Below are 20,528 nucleotides of genomic sequence, written 5' to 3'. Positions count from 1 at the left end.
GCTTAAATAATGAATTACTACTGTTTCACACAAACCAGAATAGCATTTCTTTTAATATAGTGCTTTGTTTCGAGTCATTTTATTGTCTAATGGACAAGAACAAGAACAACACATTGCTGGTAATGATAATAATGTATTTTTTTAGCAAATGTTACTCCTAAAGGAGTAAATAAGGCAGCAGGACGGTGTATGTGGGATCGACTCAAAATGTAATACAGTGTCCGTATTCATTGTAATAAAGGAACATGGTCCTCAGTGTAATGCTCACTGATGTGTTCTTAAATAGTTTTGGGGTTTCAATGGAGATCTACCGCACAGAGAAATAAGCGATATCAGGCTTTGACTACACAGACAATGCTCGTTAGTGGCATTAATTCATTGCTGTTTTGTTCCTGTGTTGTATGTTTTTGACAATAATGAAAAACAAATATCGTTTGCCTTTTCTTTTTGGTTCCTGTTCCTCCAAAGTGTGTGTGTGTGTGTGTGTGTGTGTGTGTGTGTGTGTGTGTGTGTGTGTGTGTGTGTGTGTGTGTGACAAACCAATTTATACAGAACAAAAAATATTCTTCTGGTAAAGTCAATTTTTTTTTAATATTTCAGGTTTATTAACTCTTGTTATTCCCCTCATAAATATAATGTTATAGTTATGAACTAAATAAAGTTGTAACTTGAGACTTGACGCTCTGAGTGAATGAGAATCGAATTATGTGTAAAATAAAACATCCCTTTTCCCTCCCAAACATTCATACCTCTACACACAAACATAATAACTTTTCACCTCGCCGCAAACTATGAATAAGTGGCTCTCAGGTAGCATATTGTTTGACATGTGCAGTCTACTGCAACCATTGCAAGATGCAGTTTTTTTGTGCTCAGAGTTGACAGCCTTTGAACCCCACTGAGCCCCTCAGGCAGTGCTCTACCTTCTGGACTGTGAGGCGCAAAGTTCAAATTCAGTCAAACCAGGATAAATCTCAGGCACCACAGAAACTCATTGTTCTATGTAATGTATTATAAGTGTGGTCAGGCATAAATGGAAAGAAAATCATGGCAATTACACACATGGAAGGAGCGCTTAGATTGCCCAAACTCTCAATATTCTCCATCTTCTAATCTGTCACCATTGAGGAGCTGAGACTCAGACAGGCTAATTACCAGCACCGAGGTGTCCGAGCTCCACTTCTGCTCCGCCGCACTGAACCACAACAGTAATTAATTAGCATGGACAATACCTTTCTGATCAACACAAAGCATTCCCTCTTGTTTCCAATAACGCACCATGAATTCAAATGAGCCAATTAGCGTGTGCATTTCCCCTGGTATCGAGTTCGCAAAGTCTTTGATTGAGATTCTGCGGCACAGCAACACAGCAGAAAGTTTAGCTGCCCTGCATTCGACACATACTATACATCCATTGAAGTGTAGGTGGTGGCACTCAGCATAAGTGTCGGCTTACTATTATTTTTTTTTTATAAATAAGGGAATTTAACTGCAGATTTAGTTTTAATATTGAAAGCATAGGATGCAGAAAAATATCTAGACAAAAGTATGTGTTAAAATATGCCCTTTGCAGTGCAGTTATTCTGTAGATTCATAGTTTTTTAATTACTTAGAGGACTGTGGCTCATGAGCAGCATAATCGGCAGTTCTTTTGCATTTTCTCCCCTTTTTTCTCTTCATTTTCTGAATGCATATTCTGAATGCATATTCTGCACTATCCTTGCCATGAGAGGACCCTGTTCACTTCGTGAATATTGAATGTAATATTCATATAATATATAAGGTTACTACTTTAAACTAGTTTACTTTTGTAGAAAAATATGAACATGTTATGAACTAAAAATGTGTCTTTTTCTTTTTTCCACAACTAGCTGTTGCAAGGGAAGTCCATTCCTAAACTAGGGTCACTGGACCAGATTGAAACAGGAAGTGGAGACACGGAGGGACGTTACAGCGGAGACTGTGATGATGAAGACGGCTGTGGTGGTTCAGGTGGTGGCGAGGTAAAAAGGAAAGTCTCCAGAGTCTCCAAATGTAAGTCTCACCTTTTTGTAATTTTATTGATCAATTAACCATGTGAATAAATTGTAACCTATGCTGTTATATTTTGCCCTTAGGAGGGAGAGGAAATTAGTCAGAATATAACATTTGATTGGGGATATATTCTAATTGATATTCTTTAGGATTGGCTGCAATTGTTTAAATTTGCATGTTTGTATGTGTGATTGCATTTGGTTTTTAATGTATATCTCTTATCTTTGGATGAGGTTCAGAGTTTTATATGGTTCCTGAAAAAAAACAAAAAACATAAATTAATTAGATAAAGAATAAAGGAAAATAATCAACTTTCACAAAGCGCACATAAATATAACGGTGGCAAGTAATATGTATGTATGTTCGTATGCCTCTTAGTTTTGAACACATGCATTCAATTATTCCTTTTACTCATCTACCAAGTGAAAGTTGTAGAAATAAAAAAAATGAAAGCTAGTTTTTAATCAGTGAAGACATTCGAAGGTGCAGTTGCGTACTATATTTTGATAAGACTTGCTCCAGTCTCCATTTTATGACAGCCATAATAATAGTCGTGAAAGATAATAGTTGCTATGGGGGCATTATTGCAATCAAGGCCCGTTACTTTAAAAATGATTGCTCCTCAGAGGCTCAGTAACCCCTGATGAATCCCAGTGGCGCAGGCTCTCCTCCTCATTTTGTTACCTGTCACACCCCCCTCTCAGCACATGGATTCCCTCCTCCCTCTCTCCTCTACTCTCCATCAAACATGTTAACAACCTGATTAATCACCTTTCTCATTTTGCCTACGGCGAGGAAGGGGGGGGGGGTCATCCACACAAGCCGTTCTGTCCGTGTAAATGTTTCCTTTACTGCTTGTCAGTCTGTCTTGAGGCTTTAGCAGCTCAGGCTCAGAGAAGCTGCTTAACAATCGCTCATCTGAGGCTGTAGAGAGGCACTGGCATTTATCACCCATTACAGTAGAGCTGCCCTTTCCTTGTCACAGGCCAGATCAGCCTGTCTCCCATATTTATGACCCACTGTCTGTCGCGACCTCTGTCGAGCATCTGTCCCCCTGCTGCTTGACCCTCACACAAATACCGAGGATTCCCCACCTGAACCAGACCTCTGGCCAGTCCCTGCAGGTTTCTACCGTTTTTTTGCATTCATTGCTAAAAAAAGAAAAGAAGGTTTGGTGACTTTGTAGTGGCTGTTTGGTGTAGGGTTTTAGTCTTTGGGTTTTATTGTTCTAGTAGAATTAAATGAATTAGTGTAACTTGCAAGCCAAGGATACAGCAGCACTAAAAATACAATGTTTTATTGCTCTCTCTTACTGAAAAAGGAGTCTTACACAATATAAAGCAGCTTCAAAGTAGTATCCATTGTATTTTATGAAGAGGAATACAAATGATGCTATCATATCAAAGGAAAGCTCTTGGACTCCATCATTAATCGGGCCCTTACCTTGAGAAACCAAAAATAAATCAGTCAACTTAATATTTTGGCACAATTCAAATAGAAAATACAGTATTTTCCAGGAAATTTTATCCAAAACACATGTTCAACCTGCAGCAGTGAAGGAAGATCACAGATAAACAAGGAACCCACTGGCCACTGAATTATTCTCGAGCAGCATTGCTTGTTACCAACATAGACATGTAACACCTTCAGAAATGAACAGGTGTGTGACACAGGTTGATATTCACGTGTTAAACCCTCATTTGGCACGAAGAAACACTTGCCAATAGTGGGCAGACAGAATCTTAGAGTCCTCTGTGGCTGAGAGTATTGGAAAATAGCACACATATCTGTCACAGAGTACATAGTAATCCTTTAGTTCAGTCAACCAACTTGCGTGGCATGGATTATTCTGTGAATGTTGGATATGTACAGTATTGACATTAAACCTTTGACCTCATCACGCCCCACAAGGACGGCCGCACTAAGCTCACAGCTGGAAGTAAGGAGTGATGAGAATTTACTGTCGGTATGCCTGAGTGCTTGTTGATCTCGGATTTGCGGGGCTGTGTTTGACCCCTTTTGTAACTTTCCGAAAGGACAATCCAACATCCAAATTGGTTCAGAACTTCTCCCTCTAGTTTTTCATTTGCTAGCTCGTCATTGAATGCTCTCCAGGAGAGACTGTCTGAAAATGTGCACCGTTATCTCATATCTAAACGATATTGTGTTGCCCCTAATCCTAAATCATTGAAACTCAAACCAGGATGTTTCCATAATCTAAACCATATTTTATATATATATATATCACCACATCATAAAACACATTTACTTTTCAACACTACTTTGCAACGGTCAGATCAGAAAACTGTGTTGTTCTAGAGGTCGTGAGCAAACAGTGGTATATTGTCATAATTTGGAAGACTTGTTGTTTGACATTCAACATATCGACATTGTTCTACATGGATGGAGAATGTAATTCATTTAGTTATATTTGTTGCTATAGAAACACAGTTGATAGTTCTGAAAAGTTACTATGTCTTCCTGCAGCACCAGAGTTGATAGATTGGCTCCCATGAGGCTAAATCACATTGGTGATGATAAACTATGAAAGAAAGTTGTTAGTTTTTATTTCAGTCTGTGTGCAAAACTTCAAAACAGAAAGCTGTAGAGACAGAAATACAATATTAAATACAATAACAGAAGCAGAAACAAATGCAACCACAGAACTTGGAAAAATACGTGAAGGTAGGATAAAAAAAACTATGTGCTTATAACATAACCAAGCACATGATCAACACTCAGAACTTTAAATAACAAAGTCATTCACAAGTCACAAGCGCATGAAATCGCAGGGTAGCAGTTCGTTTTCAGAATTGTTTTTCTCAGTGTTTATAAAGTCTTCAAATCTTTGACGATATATCATTTACAAGAGCACGTGATACATTTGAGTCTATCAAAATGAATTGAATACAGTGATATTGCCATCTCAGTGGCAAATACTGAAACTAATTATCCATAATCCCCCTCCTTTGTGTCTTTGATGTTTATCAGCAGAACATGGTGACGAGATGAGGATGATAAGGAAATAAAATAGGATAAGCTCAATACTGACAATACAACCCTGATTTAAGGGATTATCCTCGTTTAGCAGAATCACTGTTGTGTGAGAATGCTATGTACGTGACAAAAAGCAACAATGTGAGCAGTTCTTCCTTCAGAATTATTTCAAGGATTTTTGAATGTTTCGTACCGGTAACTGCAGCAGGGTAGTGTTTCCTGCATTGCAGAGCTACCTGACCGAGTTACTGTCGAACTACAATTAGGCTGATTTATTTTTTTTTGGAAACCCAGATAATTGTTGAAAGCACGCAGTAAAAGGAGAAAAGGATTGATTCAGTTCCCACTGTTAAACACAGAGATGCACTTACTGCTCACAGCTTGCCAGGTAACACCAACAAAACAAAAAACAATCAGGAATCCAAGACATACCAGAGAGAGAACATGTTTCTACAATCTTTCATTCATGTTCCTCACACATTGTTGCAGTTATTACAGACCTGCCAATTGCTTCAACAAACACATACATCAGTCCTTAATGAACTGAAATGAACATTTAACACTAATGAGAACTAGCACCTCAATGTCAAAACTATTGTCAGATCACAGTGTTGTGTATTGCAGCCTATTACTGTGCATGTAAAGCATCATAACCAGGATCATGATTGCCAATTATAACAGACATAATTGGAATACTCATTAAGAAAAACCATAATGTATCCCATGTCTGTGGAGCTGTGTTGGTCCAGACTGTGGATGTGTTTGATTTGTGCATCTATAAAAAGGTTAAACTCCTTTTTATGTCAACGAACAAATTTAGATCTCAGTGTAATTAGACACCTTCACACTCCCAAATAACAGATGATATATTTTAGCTTTGATATCCAGACCTCTTCCCATGTTGGTAGGTGAAACAGAAGAGTCTCACATGTTTGGGATGAGACAATGATCTGCTGCAGCCCCCCTTTGTGACTTAGCCTGATGAGGTAATTATACACCTGGTTGAATCACACTAAAAGCTTGCCTAGCTCAGACATGAATATGATAAATAAGGTTTGCCATTATAGCCATGGTGGCTTATTAATCACTACACAGTTTTGAAGTAATAACAAACAAGTCTACAGCCATGCCCAGCCTCACACGATATGCTAACGTCAGCATGCTAACAATGCTCCCATGTAGATGCTAAGGAGATATAATGTTCACCGTCACCATCATTCAGCTTGTTAGCATGTCAACACGTTAGCAATTTATCACTAAACACATGTCTTTTTGCAAACAGTGGGTCATAAACCAAAGTATCAGACTGCATATTTATCCTGAGGGGATCATGAATGTTGGTACCAAAGTAAATGACAAATAATGAAGCAAGGCAAGGCGAGTTTATTTGTATAGCATATTTCAACAACAAGGTAATTCAAAGTGCTTCACATAAAACCATTAAAAGCATCAAAACACAAGGCAAAAGAAAATGAGATTTAAAAACAATTAAGAACATTCATTGCATTAAAACATTTTAAAAAAACAAACAGTGTAAGAAATAAAATACAGTAGTAAAATGCAGGAAATTGATTAATATATTAATTGAATGTGGAACCTTTTTGCCACTATTCATTTCTTTCAGTTTACCTTCTAAATCCCCTCGTAACATTTTAAGTTTAGCGGCACTTAATGAGCCATTTTCTGGAAACCCAAACTCTTCTGACCAGTATGGAAGACATTCCAAACATGACTCTCCGTGTTTCTGTCGCATTAATTCAACAATCGGACCTTCCGGTTCCGCTGATTTTGAACTTTTTCCACCCATGTTACCTTCTGGTGTGGACGTCGACGTTATCTTAGTACTGTTGGGCTCTGACCATGTGGCTTAAACATGTGCTGTGGACAAAGAAAATCAGGCCTTAACTTTTTCAAGCAAAGGTCTCATCCTGATTTGTAGTTGATAAGAGCAAAGGGATTTCACACTCAGGTGTGAATTCCCCCCCCCCCAAATAACCATGGTAACCGCGGCAATCTCATTGGCCGAGAGCCAAGAGACCCCAGGACCCCTGTGGTTCAGCCGATGTTCTATAAAACTCTCTGCTGCCCCCACCTCATAGCTTTTCCCCCTTCGACCTCGGTTGAGTTAGGAGGCACACAACCGCTCTCTTCGCCCGGACCTTCGTCCTGGACGCATGAAGACACATCGGCCTCTCCTCCCCCCCCTCCAGCACGACGAGGCCACGAGGAAGCAACGGCCCTTCAACCCTACTCAAACCCTGACAAGCCGTTTCGCTGGATGAAACAGCCCGCGATAACGAATCTGCTTCAGCGATCAGTTCAGCGCTTTTTGTTTCTTTTTCTTTTGGTGCACACATTCCGGCGAAGGAAAGACGACAACGCCTCCCTCCTTCACCGACGATTCCCGGTAAGACGCACGCCGTCAGCCGAAATTAGATCACCCTCCCTGCCGCGAGGACAGATCACGTCTGCGTTTGCTCCAGCCGAGCCACGCCACGACAGACCGAAACAGCGCCAGCTCGACGCCGCGCTGAGAAGCACCCCCCCCCCCTTCCTCTCGAAGAAAAAGGACAACTTTGCTCACGAACCCTTCAACGTTGCAACGAAGCATCTACAAGTAAGATTCTTGGCATTTGGGCATAGCTTAGCTTAAATTAACTTAAGTTTAATTCAGGCCATTCATTTATATGTTGATATTCCCGTGTTTTTGTGTGTTTAAGACTGTCGCGTGATATTGAGGTATTACGCAATCATTACGGCGCAGAGAAGCGCCGCTGTATTTGTGTATCAACTATGACTGTTTCTTTGGGATTAATTTCATTCATTGTCTTCCACTCCGTGTGGAAGTTCTCTTTTCATTAACTCGACTCGGTGAGTGAGCTGAGGTGCGTGGTTTATCACGGCATAAGTTACCGGCAGTTCTCAAGACGACAGCGGTATATTTATGCGTGATAGAGCCAGCCAACTCAGGCTCACTACAACGCGCACCGCGCGCAGAAGTCTGATTCATGAGCCCCCACCTTTTTTCTCTTTCCTCCTTTCACGAAACACACACACACACAGCTCCGAATTCTACCCCTGGGGAACCTCGTTCAAACGAGCGCCTCACATCACGTGCTGCCCAGGCAAACGTGAATTACGCACAGCAGCCCCATTCTGCCATTTTGTCCGGGTCCCTCGACTCCGCCATCTTTGTAGTTTCTAGCTGTAGTTCTTAAGGCCCCTCCCCTTTGGCCAGCGTCACTCGACGCCGCCATCTTTGTAGTCTTTAGCGTAGCTGTAAGACTCCTTCCTGTTCACCCACAGACCCACACACACACACATACACATACACACACAGACATACACCCTCATCCATTTTATTCATTCTTTAGTTTAGGCATATAAAATTGTATGATAATGTTTGTTGGTTGCAATATTAATTGATTTGATCATTTATTATTTTGATTCAATAAACTCTGTTATACTTTCAGGAGCAGTCGTCTGTGATTACTTGTGCATATGTATTTGATAAGACTGTATGTAGTAGCCGGTGCTCGAACTTAAAAACCTTCACTGTCACTGAATGTATAGTCATACGCAGACTATTGACATTATGAGTGACTACTAATTATGAGACTTAGTTTTATCGTTTGGTTATTGGTCCCTGTTCGCAGGGTGGTGCCCCGTTTATATTAATAATCATTAATAATTGTTACATACATCAATAATTCTATTGATGTCAAGAATTCAGTTTCTTAAATGCTGATAACCCAAACACGCTCCTTTAGATCCCAACATAATGGTGCCCCGTGTGAGGGCACGTTATTCCAGTTCTGTTACAGTATATATGCACAGTAATCCATAATTATTTTTGAATAATTAATTTTCCAAAAAAATATTTTTTCCGAAAAATTATTTTTTTTTCTTCTTTTGAATGATCCAAATTCCTGGAACTTATTTCCCAAAATAGGTAGGCTTTGATCTTCAAAATCTTGTCTTATTGTAATTAAATTTTTGATTTTAAATCCAGATTTTTAATCTTAATCTTTAATTCCCTTCTCGAAATTTTATTTCGTTTCCAGGTTTAATTATTTGTTTCATTTCTTAAAACTAACAGCCAGCTGTGTAGTAGATTTGATCGTTTATTTGTAATACCTTGCTTGCTTTCTTAAATCCCTCCAAAGAAGTTACACACAGCTGTCACAGGCCCAAAGTGCTAAACCACATTAGCATTTTCGCACCTCTGGCTGCAAAGCAGTAGTGATACCTCAGAGCAGCAACAGTAGAAACGTAAGTCACAGAGCTAGACATTTCACTGTGCGCCTGCATGAACCGTAACACTAACAGTAATTAACATCTAACAGTAGAAATCCTAAGTTACAGAACTAGACATTTCACTGAGAACCGTAAACACGAACAGTTTCCGTTCTAACACTAGGGAATTAACAACCACTGGGAGTCGTGCTCATTAGAGAGAATGAGCGATGAGAAATCCCTCATTCCTGGAGCTGTAGCTCCAGAAGACACCGCATTACGAGATGCAGTGGCTGATGTCCTCGGACTCACAGCAAAGGAAAGAGAGTACTTTGCAAAATACACTGCTGTCCTATGCGACGAGCAATTAGAGCAGCTGGTGGCTTATGTAAATAACCCAGCAGGTAACAGAGAGCGCCTGATTCAGAACGTAATCGGCGAAATACTGCTCATCTACCATCAGAAAATGCAGCTGCAAGCTGCCCGAACCCGGGCACAGAGCGACGAGCAGCAACGCGAGATCTGGACACTCCGAACAGAGGTTCAGGAGTTGTCACGTGACTGTAGAGCCCTACAGTCAGAAAATAGTAGCCTGCGCAGTGACCTCAGAGAGGTCAACCTAGAACTCTCTAAAGCATCAGAGAGTGGTGACAAACTGAAAGCGCTTCAAGGTGTTCCAGCAACCCCGGTAGGTACTGCTACCCCCTACCGAGCCTTTCAGCCCAGTCATTTCTTGGTCTCGGCTCCCTCATTCCCCGAGACCCGAACCACCTTGCATTTCTTGAAAGCGACATCCCCAACCAGGAGGAGAGAGGACCAACACCAGGTCCTAGTCGGCCCAGGTGGCTTCAAAACCACCTCAGGCGAACGCAATCCTCCACGCAGTTCACGCGCGCGACAAGAACTGACCCCATCCCCCTCAGGGAGGGAGGATGATAGTCGTTACCACCATCGCGAGTATGGAGACTCAGACGACTCGGACGGCCCAGGCCCCATCAACCTTGGAGGCCTGCGTACTCGACAGATTGAGTCTCTGGTAAAAGACGTAGAGCGCTTCAATCCCGATAATCACGACTCGAGCATCGATGACTACCTAAGGGAGATCGATCGCTGCCTCCTCGACCTATCGCGCCCCTCATCGCGCAAAAAGCTAAAGCTAGTGTGGAAAACCACAGCGCGAAGCGTCCACGCTTTCATGGAAACGCTCCAGCCGAGCATCCGCGACCGCTATTCATCCCTTTGTCACGCCCTTAGGGAGGAGTACTCCTTGTACAACGACCCAGCTTCTGCCACCCTCTGCGCCTTTGCCATTTCCCAGGAAAGGCTAGAGTCTCCGAGAGACTACTTCAGGCGCTTGATATCTGCGTACTTCCAAGGACGTAACGCCCCAGGTCTAGAAGAAGACCATGCCTTCAAGTCGCTATTCTTGCACAATCTCCACGACAACGTGAGATACGCTGTTACTATGCACTGCAGAACGAGTAACCTCACCATGCCAGAGATTAGGAAATACGCGCAACTTGCATGGGAGACACGCGGACGGCCGACAAATCGGTACGAAGACACCGCCATAGTCTTAGGCATCCAACAGTCGAGCGACTCCGACCTAGCGTCGGAAGACGACGAGAGGACTTGGCCTAGCGAGCCCTGGTCACCCCCGAGGAACAAACAACCCTGGCGGTCGAAAGACCAACGGAACCAGGGGGGTGAAAGACGCCCTCAAGCGCAACCCATCAGGTAACGCTGACTCGCAGCCCACCTGACTAAGCCGAGTGACCTTTCCCCCTGCTGCCAAGTCGACATGGTAGGGGGGGGGGAAGAGAACTCAGCACACTTCCGGAAACGACCACTCCCATTTCGCACCTCTTTCTTCAACCTTCTTGGGCGACCTTGTTCGCAAAGGCAATGCCCGTTATGTATAAATCTATACATATTCTTCAGTCCTACTGGGGGGTCATAACACTCTTGCTCTACCCGACTCCGGGTCAGAAACGAGCCTCATGTGTTCCCCCACCTTTTCGCATACACCTCTAGGGTGCCACAACCTTAGAGGCCCTTCGAGCACCCAAGCTCGTAAGATCTTTCGTCAACTAAGCCTTCTTCTCCTGCTCTGTCAGCATGAGCCACCTCCAGCTTGTTCAACGAAGCCACCGCCTTCTTTCAGCCGAGTCATCGCCCGGGCCTGTCAAGTCGCCAGTGCCGTAGGTAACTGAACTTGACCTGTGCGCCGGACCTGTCTCCATCTCTAAATAGGAGGGTGGGGGGAGGGAGATATCACCAGCCCGCCACACACACTCCAGAGTGAAACTGTTCGCGACGTTTCCCTGAGTGCTGACGGTAACGTGGGATATCCGCCCTCGCCACTTGAACAGCGCGAGGGGGGGTGGGCTCTCTGACAACAGAAACTTAGAGAGATGCACTTCACAGGAAGTACACTCTAATCTCGCCAGTGCCGAAACCAACCGGCAGAATGGCAGCTTACTATTGACTACTAACGTTTAACTGCATGCTCCAACTCACCCTGTAGACATGCACTAACCGCTAACACATCCAACTTGAACCAGAACAGTTGCATGACCTGAAAAACGTTCATTGCGACTGTAAACTGATGCTCCACTCTCATAGAGAACCCTTTGCATGCTTTATAGACTCTACCAGAAGTAACCAAAGAGGACATAACCTCTGCCGTAGCAGTCAGATTTAATCCAGGACCTCATCCGAGAAGGCTCAGCTGTCAACAGCTGGAGCAGCGAAAGACCAGCCTAGCTAGTCACACTAGCCGTGCTAACGAAATCTGTAAATCTGCTACCACTACTGTTATGCAACCCTCACAGGTACCTCTGGCCTATAGTCTTGGCAACGCAACTCCAATATCGATAGATTCTAAAACTTAGACACAGGACTCGCTCTAAATCTACCGATTAGAGAGAGATAGACGCACATATCATGTACTAATAGATCCAGAAGCGACAGACAAACTGGATTCCCTCCTATTCATAACACCACGTAGCCAACCTACGACTGCTCCGCCGACGGACTCCAGTACTGTCTAGGAGTTGAACCAGTAACCACTGTTTGCCCCTCACCTGCTTCTTGTCTTTCTATTCTTTCCTTCTCTCTCTTTTGTGTTTTGTTTTGTTTATTTGGGTTGTTACTTTCTTTGACACTGTGCCGCAATGCTAGATTATCACAACATCATAATAGCGATTGAATTATTTGGGAATAATGTTTTGCTCACCTATGATTTGAATTGTGTATGATAGTAGATGTAGGTAGAAGTAGTTAAAGTCATCTGCCCAGATGCCAATGAACTCTGACCAATGAACTCTGAACTTGAACACCATGAACTTGACCACTATGAACCTTGAACTCTATGAACAATGAACACTGCCTGTTTTAACCACTGCTTTTGGTCTCAGGAACACTTGGACTGTCTCACCTCTTCAGGTTTCCCCACCACATGGATGCACAGGCCAGCCCTTGGTTTGCTCTAAAGACCGAAGCCAACACCTCGCTCTTCAGAACAAAGGGGGGATGTTGGGCTCTGACCATGTGGCTTAAACATGTGCTGTGGACAAAGAAAATCAGGCCTTAACTTTTTCAAGCAAAGGTCTCATCCTGATTTGTAGTTGATAAGAGCAAAGGGATTTCACACTCAGGTGTGAATTCCCCCCCCCCCAAATAACCATGGTAACCGCGGCAATCTCATTGGCCGAGAGCCAAGAGACCCCAGGACCCCTGTGGTTCAGCCGATGTTCTATAAAACTCTCTGCTGCCCCCACCTCATAGCTTTTCCCCCTTCGACCTCGGTTGAGTTAGGAGGCACACAACCGCTCTCTTCGCCCGGACCTTCGTCCTGGACGCATGAAGACACATCGGCCTCTCCTCCCCCCCCTCCAGCACGACGAGGCCACGAGGAAGCAACGGCCCTTCAACCCTACTCAAACCCTGACAAGCCGTTTCGCTGGATGAAACAGCCCGCGATAACGAATCTGCTTCAGCGATCAGTTCAGCGCTTTTTGTTTCTTTTTCTTTTGGTGCACACATTCCGGCGAAGGAAAGACGACAACGCCTCCCTCCTTCACCGACGATTCCCGGTAAGACGCACGCCGTCAGCCGAAATTAGATCACCCTCCCTGCCGCGAGGACAGATCACGTCTGCGTTTGCTCCAGCCGAGCCACGCCACGACAGACCGAAACAGCGCCAGCTCGACGCCGCGCTGAGAAGCACCCCCCCCCCCTTCCTCTCGAAGAAAAAGGACAACTTTGCTCACGAACCCTTCAACGTTGCAACGAAGCATCTACAAGTAAGATTCTTGGCATTTGGGCATAGCTTAGCTTAAATTAACTTAAGTTTAATTCAGGCCATTCATTTATATGTTGATATTCCCGTGTTTTTGTGTGTTTAAGACTGTCGCGTGATATTGAGGTATTACGCAATCATTACGGCGCAGAGAAGCGCCGCTGTATTTGTGTATCAACTATGACTGTTTCTTTGGGATTAATTTCATTCATTGTCTTCCACTCCGTGTGGAAGTTCTCTTTTCATTAACTCGACTCGGTGAGTGAGCTGAGGTGCGTGGTTTATCACGGCATAAGTTACCGGCAGTTCTCAAGACGACAGCGGTATATTTATGCGTGATAGAGCCAGCCAACTCAGGCTCACTACAACGCGCACCGCGCGCAGAAGTCTGATTCATGAGCCCCCACCTTTTTTCTCTTTCCTCCTTTCACGAAACACACACACACACAGCTCCGAATTCTACCCCTGGGGAACCTCGTTCAAACGAGCGCCTCACATCACGTGCTGCCCAGGCAAACGTGAATTACGCACAGCAGCCCCATTCTGCCATTTTGTCCGGGTCCCTCGACTCCGCCATCTTTGTAGTTTCTAGCTGTAGTTCTTAAGGCCCCTCCCCTTTGGCCAGCGTCACTCGACGCCGCCATCTTTGTAGTCTTTAGCGTAGCTGTAAGACTCCTTCCTGTTCACCCACAGACCCACACACACACACATACACATACATACACCCTCATCCATTTTATTCATTCTTTAGTTTAGGCATATAAAATTGTATGATAATGTTTGTTGGTTGCAATATTAATTGATTTGATCATTTATTATTTTGATTCAATAAACTCTGTTATACTTTCAGGAGCAGTCGTCTGTGATTACTTGTGCATATGTATTTGATAAGACTGTATGTAGTAGCCGGTGCTCGAACTTAAAAACCTTCACTGTCACTGAATGTATAGTCATACGCAGACTATTGACATTATGAGTGACTACTAATTATGAGACTTAGTTTTATCGTTTGGTTATTGGTCCCTGTTCGCAGGGTGGTGCCCCGTTTATATTAATAATCATTAATAATTGTTACATACATCAATAATTCTATTGATGTCAAGAATTCAGTTTCTTAAATGCTGATAACCCAAACACGCTCCTTTAGATCCCAACAGTACAATGCAATCGTCACTGCAAAGTTGAGTTTCCTTATATATTGGAAAAACTTCACAAAAACCTAGTCTGAAATTCACCTGCAGTGGAGAACAACTAAGAGGTTTTCGTCCATGCTCCAACCCCAACAGGCCTCTTATACTCTAATCTAGCCCGGCATGGTTCAGCTGCAGACACTGTGACTGCTTGCAGCGTGAGCGTTGTACTGCAATAAGACATCTGTCAGACACACTGGCAGCAGTGGAGACACCAATCGATTTCTAGAAAGTAAGCACAATGAGGGGAAGGAGAGAGGCTGCTTTACCATGACTCTTATTAATTAATAGTGTGTCAGTAGGAGACTATTTGATGTTATTCGGTTGTATATTACTGAATGTAGCTGTTGCATGTAAAACTCCTCCACTGTCTAATCTTAAGAGATTTTTCCCATGACAATATTCAACAGGGAGGTCTGCATGTATTTAGTAAAATCAATTTTCATTCCTAATTTACGGTGTTGTTTATGTTCCAGCTCGAAATGAGAGATCTGACAGAAAGGGAATTACACAAAGGCCACCTTGGTGGGTATACAGTAAAAGGCTTATCACTGGTAGATAGATCTTTATCCTCATTACAGTGTGAGATCAAATTAGGTCACCTGCTGTGACTCCTGCCCTTCTCTGTGCCGATAATAATGGGATCAAAATCACTTACAGCAGTGTGTCTTATAAGCTTTTGACCAGTAGGCCTTACTGGGTGGTCTCCTATGTTGTCTGATTATCACTCAATTATATTAACCGACTGGACTTACACCTAAGTGATTCGTCAAAGACTTTCATGTCTCAGGGAGATTGTACCATCATACCTTTCCAAATAGTTTCATGGTGAAATGCTGTGTGTCAGTTGCTATTTAAATGCTGAGTATCAATGAATTAAATTGTAAAAATAGTAAAATATGCATCTCTAACTAAATAGGCAAACTGTTACAGCTAGTATTTCTTTAATCGACTACATTGTTGCTAGAGTTTGTTATCATCAACAAAATGATGATGGAAAAAAACTATTCCCTGTGGAAAAAAATATGCAATTATTTTCAGGGAAAATTGTTAAAAAGCAACAATGAAGAGCCTTATTGTTGCCACAGTACTAATGATGTTACACGCGAGAATGGAAATGCTGTTTGTTTGTACGCTGCTTCAGATCAGGTTGTGTTGAATGTCCATTTCATTGACCGTGCTCTCATTAACATATATTTATACGCATTTTGAAGGATGACATTAGAAAAGCTGAATACAAGCAGCAAAATTCTATACAACTTCCTCAATTGTGAAAAACAAAATCATGCTCATTTGAGGTGGTTTTTGCCGATGTAGAATAAAGGGTTGATGCGCTAAATGGATTCTGACATAGCGAACATCCAACTAAAATGACTGATCAGCTGTTTCCCCTGTCGGCATCTCCTTTAATATTCCCAGAACGTGAATGCTTGTCTTTGTCTCCGGCCAGCATGGAACATGGCCAAAGGGCCAACTTCTGACCAAGCTACGCTCCAGCCGAGTTTATTCGCTCCAAACCAGTTGATGGAAACACGCCATCGTCCCATTTCTTTTTTTTTTTTGCGATATTTCAGAAGTTCGCTTAAAATTTGCTTGACAATTGAATGTGTTGTGACATTGAGGAGTTGCGGTAGCTTAAGCTGCTGCTATAGTTCTTGTGGAATATTATCTTAAGCAGCTAATGTTGAAAAACAACTTTGTTAAGATTTGGGACCAGAACTGTAGACTTGTTTTGATTGCATGAAAGGATAATTATGTAGCTCCAAAGCTCAGTGCCCCAGAACCATACCATTACAATCTTTCAGAGCAGGAACCAGTCACCTTTACAGAAGCAAATGGGTCCTGAAATGATTCACACCTACTGGTTGGAGTAACTAATAGTGTTGCATTAATGCCGAGCAGCACAAATGAGCCAGTTACTAACTGCAGACCTCCCGTGACTGTCAAACACAAGGCAGGACTATGCTGATCATGAAAGGTACCCACAAGGGAATAGCACCATCCAACTACTGTCCAACATGGAAACTCCTTTCAGACACCACAGTGTTGAAGCTGAAGGGACATGTGTGTCAATACACAAGCAAAGCTCAGCAGGGAATTGGAAACAACAGCAGATGCCCAAAGCACCAGCTACTGAAGACGGAGCTGTCACTGTACGACTGCAAGTTGAAACAGACGAACCCAAGCATTCTGGATTAGAGGGTGGCTTAAGAAGTATTCCTTTACGTAAGTAAAAGTAGCAGTGCGGCACTTTGAAAACACTGTATAATATGTAAAATTCCTGTAATGTAAATATATTAATTTAAAGTATTATTAGTAAAATGTACTTAAAGTCTCAAATGTAAAAGTACTCAGATTGTAGAAAAAGGGCCCCTATATGTGTTGTCGCTGTAGATTGGATGAACAACCATGAAGCCAAAGACTTAGTGCAGCACTCATGGATCCCTGGAGCGTCTTGCATACAAGGTCAACAACACACTTAAGAGCTGTCATCAGAAACTCAATGGACTTGTGGACAAATCCACTAAAAGCTGTTCGATCACAAGAGTGCCTGACGTTTGCGGCTCCATACCAACCCAATGCCTCCTCCCTGCTACGATTAAGCATAGGTTTTAAACCTTTCACAGATTACCATGAAGAGTGAATAAAGGTTCATGAGAGGGGCTACCATCAGTCACCTTGTCTACATGCAAGCCATTAAGCTGAATGACAAGAGGATCTACAGGAATCACACTGGCGGCCATTTGGAGTGGAAAAATGTAGCTGGGTGGAAGCAAATGAAGGGAGAATAATTGGAACTGAAAGGGTCGAACTATCAAAAGGCCACATCATAGACTGGACTCAGGACGGCTGCAGGAACTAAGAAAGGCAGCAAAATCCAAGGTACATAAGCAACACCTCGGTATGCCCTGCTGTTGGTCACAAACTCAGCTGAAAAAGGTGAAACTAATGCTGTTGATGTCAAAAAACAGAAAATCCTTAAAACTGTATGGTGGATTCGACCTGAAGCCCATCAGCCTTCTCCTGCAGCTGGAGACAGTGGAGGTGAGCGCAAGGACACTGAATGAAACACGAAGCATTTGTGAGTACATTAGTAAAATGGCTCCCGTCATCGGCAGACGGATGAGGTGGCTGCCAGAGATTGCCAGAAAAAGACACCATCTGCCATTAGCAGGGTCCTGAGCCTATGGAGCAAAGGATTAGATAACCAGAATGAATTAATTCAGCATTTTTTAAGAGTATTCCAATTACATTTTCACTCGCGTGCAGGTAAGTGGTTTTTTTTCTTTTTAGAAATTGCCAATTAATCATGTTTATGATGGTATTTTCACTCTGACCTTAAGCAGTATTTTGTAGATACTTGGGAAACAGACAACAAAGCCTAACTTTGTTTTTAACCTTAATATAAAACAAGAAATGTCTACCCATCGTCCTAATATACTAGAGTACGTCTTTGTTTTAAGAATGAAGAGAGACTCAAGTTTGAGCTGCCGTAGTGTCTTTTTTGATCAGACAGTCAACCCCGCTACACCTGGATCTATCCTACAAGAACTACATTGAGTCCCTGGTTACTCTAAACACAGGTTTATAGTTACTGAGCAATTCCTCAAAAGGTTCTTGGTCCTCTGGAAAACATCCTTTGATGGAAACACCTTTCGAGGCTCAATGCAAAATGGTTGGGCTAATTACAACGGATGGTCTCTTTTGATTTATGAACTAGAAAAAAAGAAACAAGGAAGAACAAGTTGCACCGGCCTTATTGGCCTAAAGAGCATCATGCCCCGCAGTGGTGGACTGTAGCATCTAATGTTTAGGAATCGTGTTTCAAAACTCAATTTCTTTTTATACCACACTCAAACAGCAGAAATAAAATCTCGATATCCAAAAGATTCATCTTGAGCTGAAAAACCTGAGGGAAGGTCGGTTCAGGAGTCATTGGCCAAACGTACGCACTACTTCTCATAACACCACTGGCTGTTCCGTGTAACTTTTTTTCTGCTTAACTAGTGGTGGATAACTCTAAAAAGAATCCAAGATTGGTTGCTCTAAGACCTGCAGTCTCTGCGGTAGACGGTGCTGGTGGACACTCTGGGGAAAAAAAAGGAAATATGTGACTGTATAATTTCAGCCGTACAGCCTTCAACCCCTAACAGCTATACATGTGGAAATGCAGAGTAACAAAATCCATCTAACATACTTTCAAGTTGGCACCATTACTGGAAAGATCAAAGGCATCTTCCATTCAATTTAAGGCTTAATCTGTTCCTCAAAGCTATCAACTGGCTTGAGTATGAGCCTGGCGAAGTTTCTTAGGTAACTTTAGGCCGACTTTTGTTTTTAAGTGTTATGCATGTTATGTGCTCTATGTTATTGTTGCTTTCTAAAATGAATTTAGATTACCGTGACACGCTCTAGATTACTAAACTGCCTTAACATTAACCCCACTGCCCCTACTCATCCACAGATTGTTCGAGGTTTTAGCTTCACTATGGGATTAGTTTATGTAATCAGTCTCTTGTGACTCATCATGAATGCCTCCCCCGTTTGCTGTGGGCTTATCTAACTCATACGGATAATCGTGCACCTTTCTCCAACTCAGCCTGTTTTTAACTATTGGAACCGATAGATGTTAGTGACTCATCATAGATGTTTTTTTATTAAACTAAAATTAGGGAGGTAATGCAAGTATTACTGTTGGTGAAGCTGTGCATTCTGACATGATTCAACATTTAAATATCTGAGATTTAGTTTGTAACGGATATCTACAACAGTGTTATACTGCATTCAAATACCTAAGGCCTAGACAGGCGGGTCTAGAGTTACACTTTATCAATAAATTATCTTGATACAGTGACTAATCAACTAGCAATAGCATAGATTGTAAATCACAGACATGCTGTATGAGCAGACTATATTCTACTTTCCAAATGCTTTTCTCTTTGTTTTATGTCTTTGTTCAAGTACACAGAAAAAAAAAGGAAGATTTTCGTTGGGTACCCTTTTACATAAATAAGCCACAAAGCAGGGCAGATGAGAGCATGCAGATTAATATCTGCTGTGTATTAACATATGGTCACAGCTCAGATTGGGTCCTGTTTCAGATGAAATACATCACATCTAGTGTATGTGCCTTGAACCTCATTGCCTGTTTTAACTCAAACCATGCTTGGATGAAAATGAAATGCAATTGCTTTCTGATTTGCCACAGTAAACACACTGACATTTTTATTGTAAGATAATAGAAACCTTGCATTTCCTTTATCATTTCTCTTCCAGGTGTTTGTGTTTTTTTTAAAAAATCAAATCGTTTTTTTAACCACAGTAAGATGTCATTGTCTTAAAATACACATTCCCGTTTTTCAAGCATTTTCTCATACCTTGCATGATTTAATGGCTGGCTTAATGAGCTGCGGCTTGCATGTGGAAGGACATCTCATCGTGTTAATGAACCGTGAAAAGGGCAAGCACATTGTGTGAACGGTTTTAATAATCAGCTCGGTGTCTGACACGCAGCCCATCTACCAAAAGTCTGCTCTATCAGTAAGCACAGATGCTGGACGTTTCATGAACACAACTTATTCTTGGATGGCCCAGCGACCACTCGACTCTGACCCTCTTCCTACTGCCCGTCTACTCCTCGTCTCTCCGGCTCTTACTCGCTGTCTGAATGCTACTATATTGACTGGCTACAGTTTCTCTGTCGCAAGTTTCCGATAATGATTTATCGTAATGAAAAATTAAATTAAATCTTTTTTCATGAGACCATG

General features: G+C 42.4%; 1 protein-coding gene across 1 annotated transcript in view; it reads left to right on the top strand.

Annotated features, from left to right (window-relative positions):
• gpc5a (glypican 5a) overlaps positions 1-20,528 on the top strand; it is a 109,255-nt gene that overhangs the window by 60,687 nt on the left and 28,040 nt on the right. The window contains exon 8 of the mRNA XM_079295461.1: positions 1,872-2,034. Coding sequence (XP_079151587.1) covers positions 1,872-2,034 — 163 coding nt within the window. The remainder of the gene's footprint in view (positions 1-1,871; positions 2,035-20,528) is intronic.

This window comes from Melanostigma gelatinosum (assembly GCF_949748355.1).
Source record: "Melanostigma gelatinosum genome assembly, chromosome: 2".
NCBI classification, from domain to species: Eukaryota; Metazoa; Chordata; class Actinopteri; order Perciformes; family Zoarcidae; genus Melanostigma; species Melanostigma gelatinosum.
The sequence above is the reverse complement of the archived record's forward strand: the minus strand, read 5'-3'. Positions and strand labels throughout refer to the sequence as shown.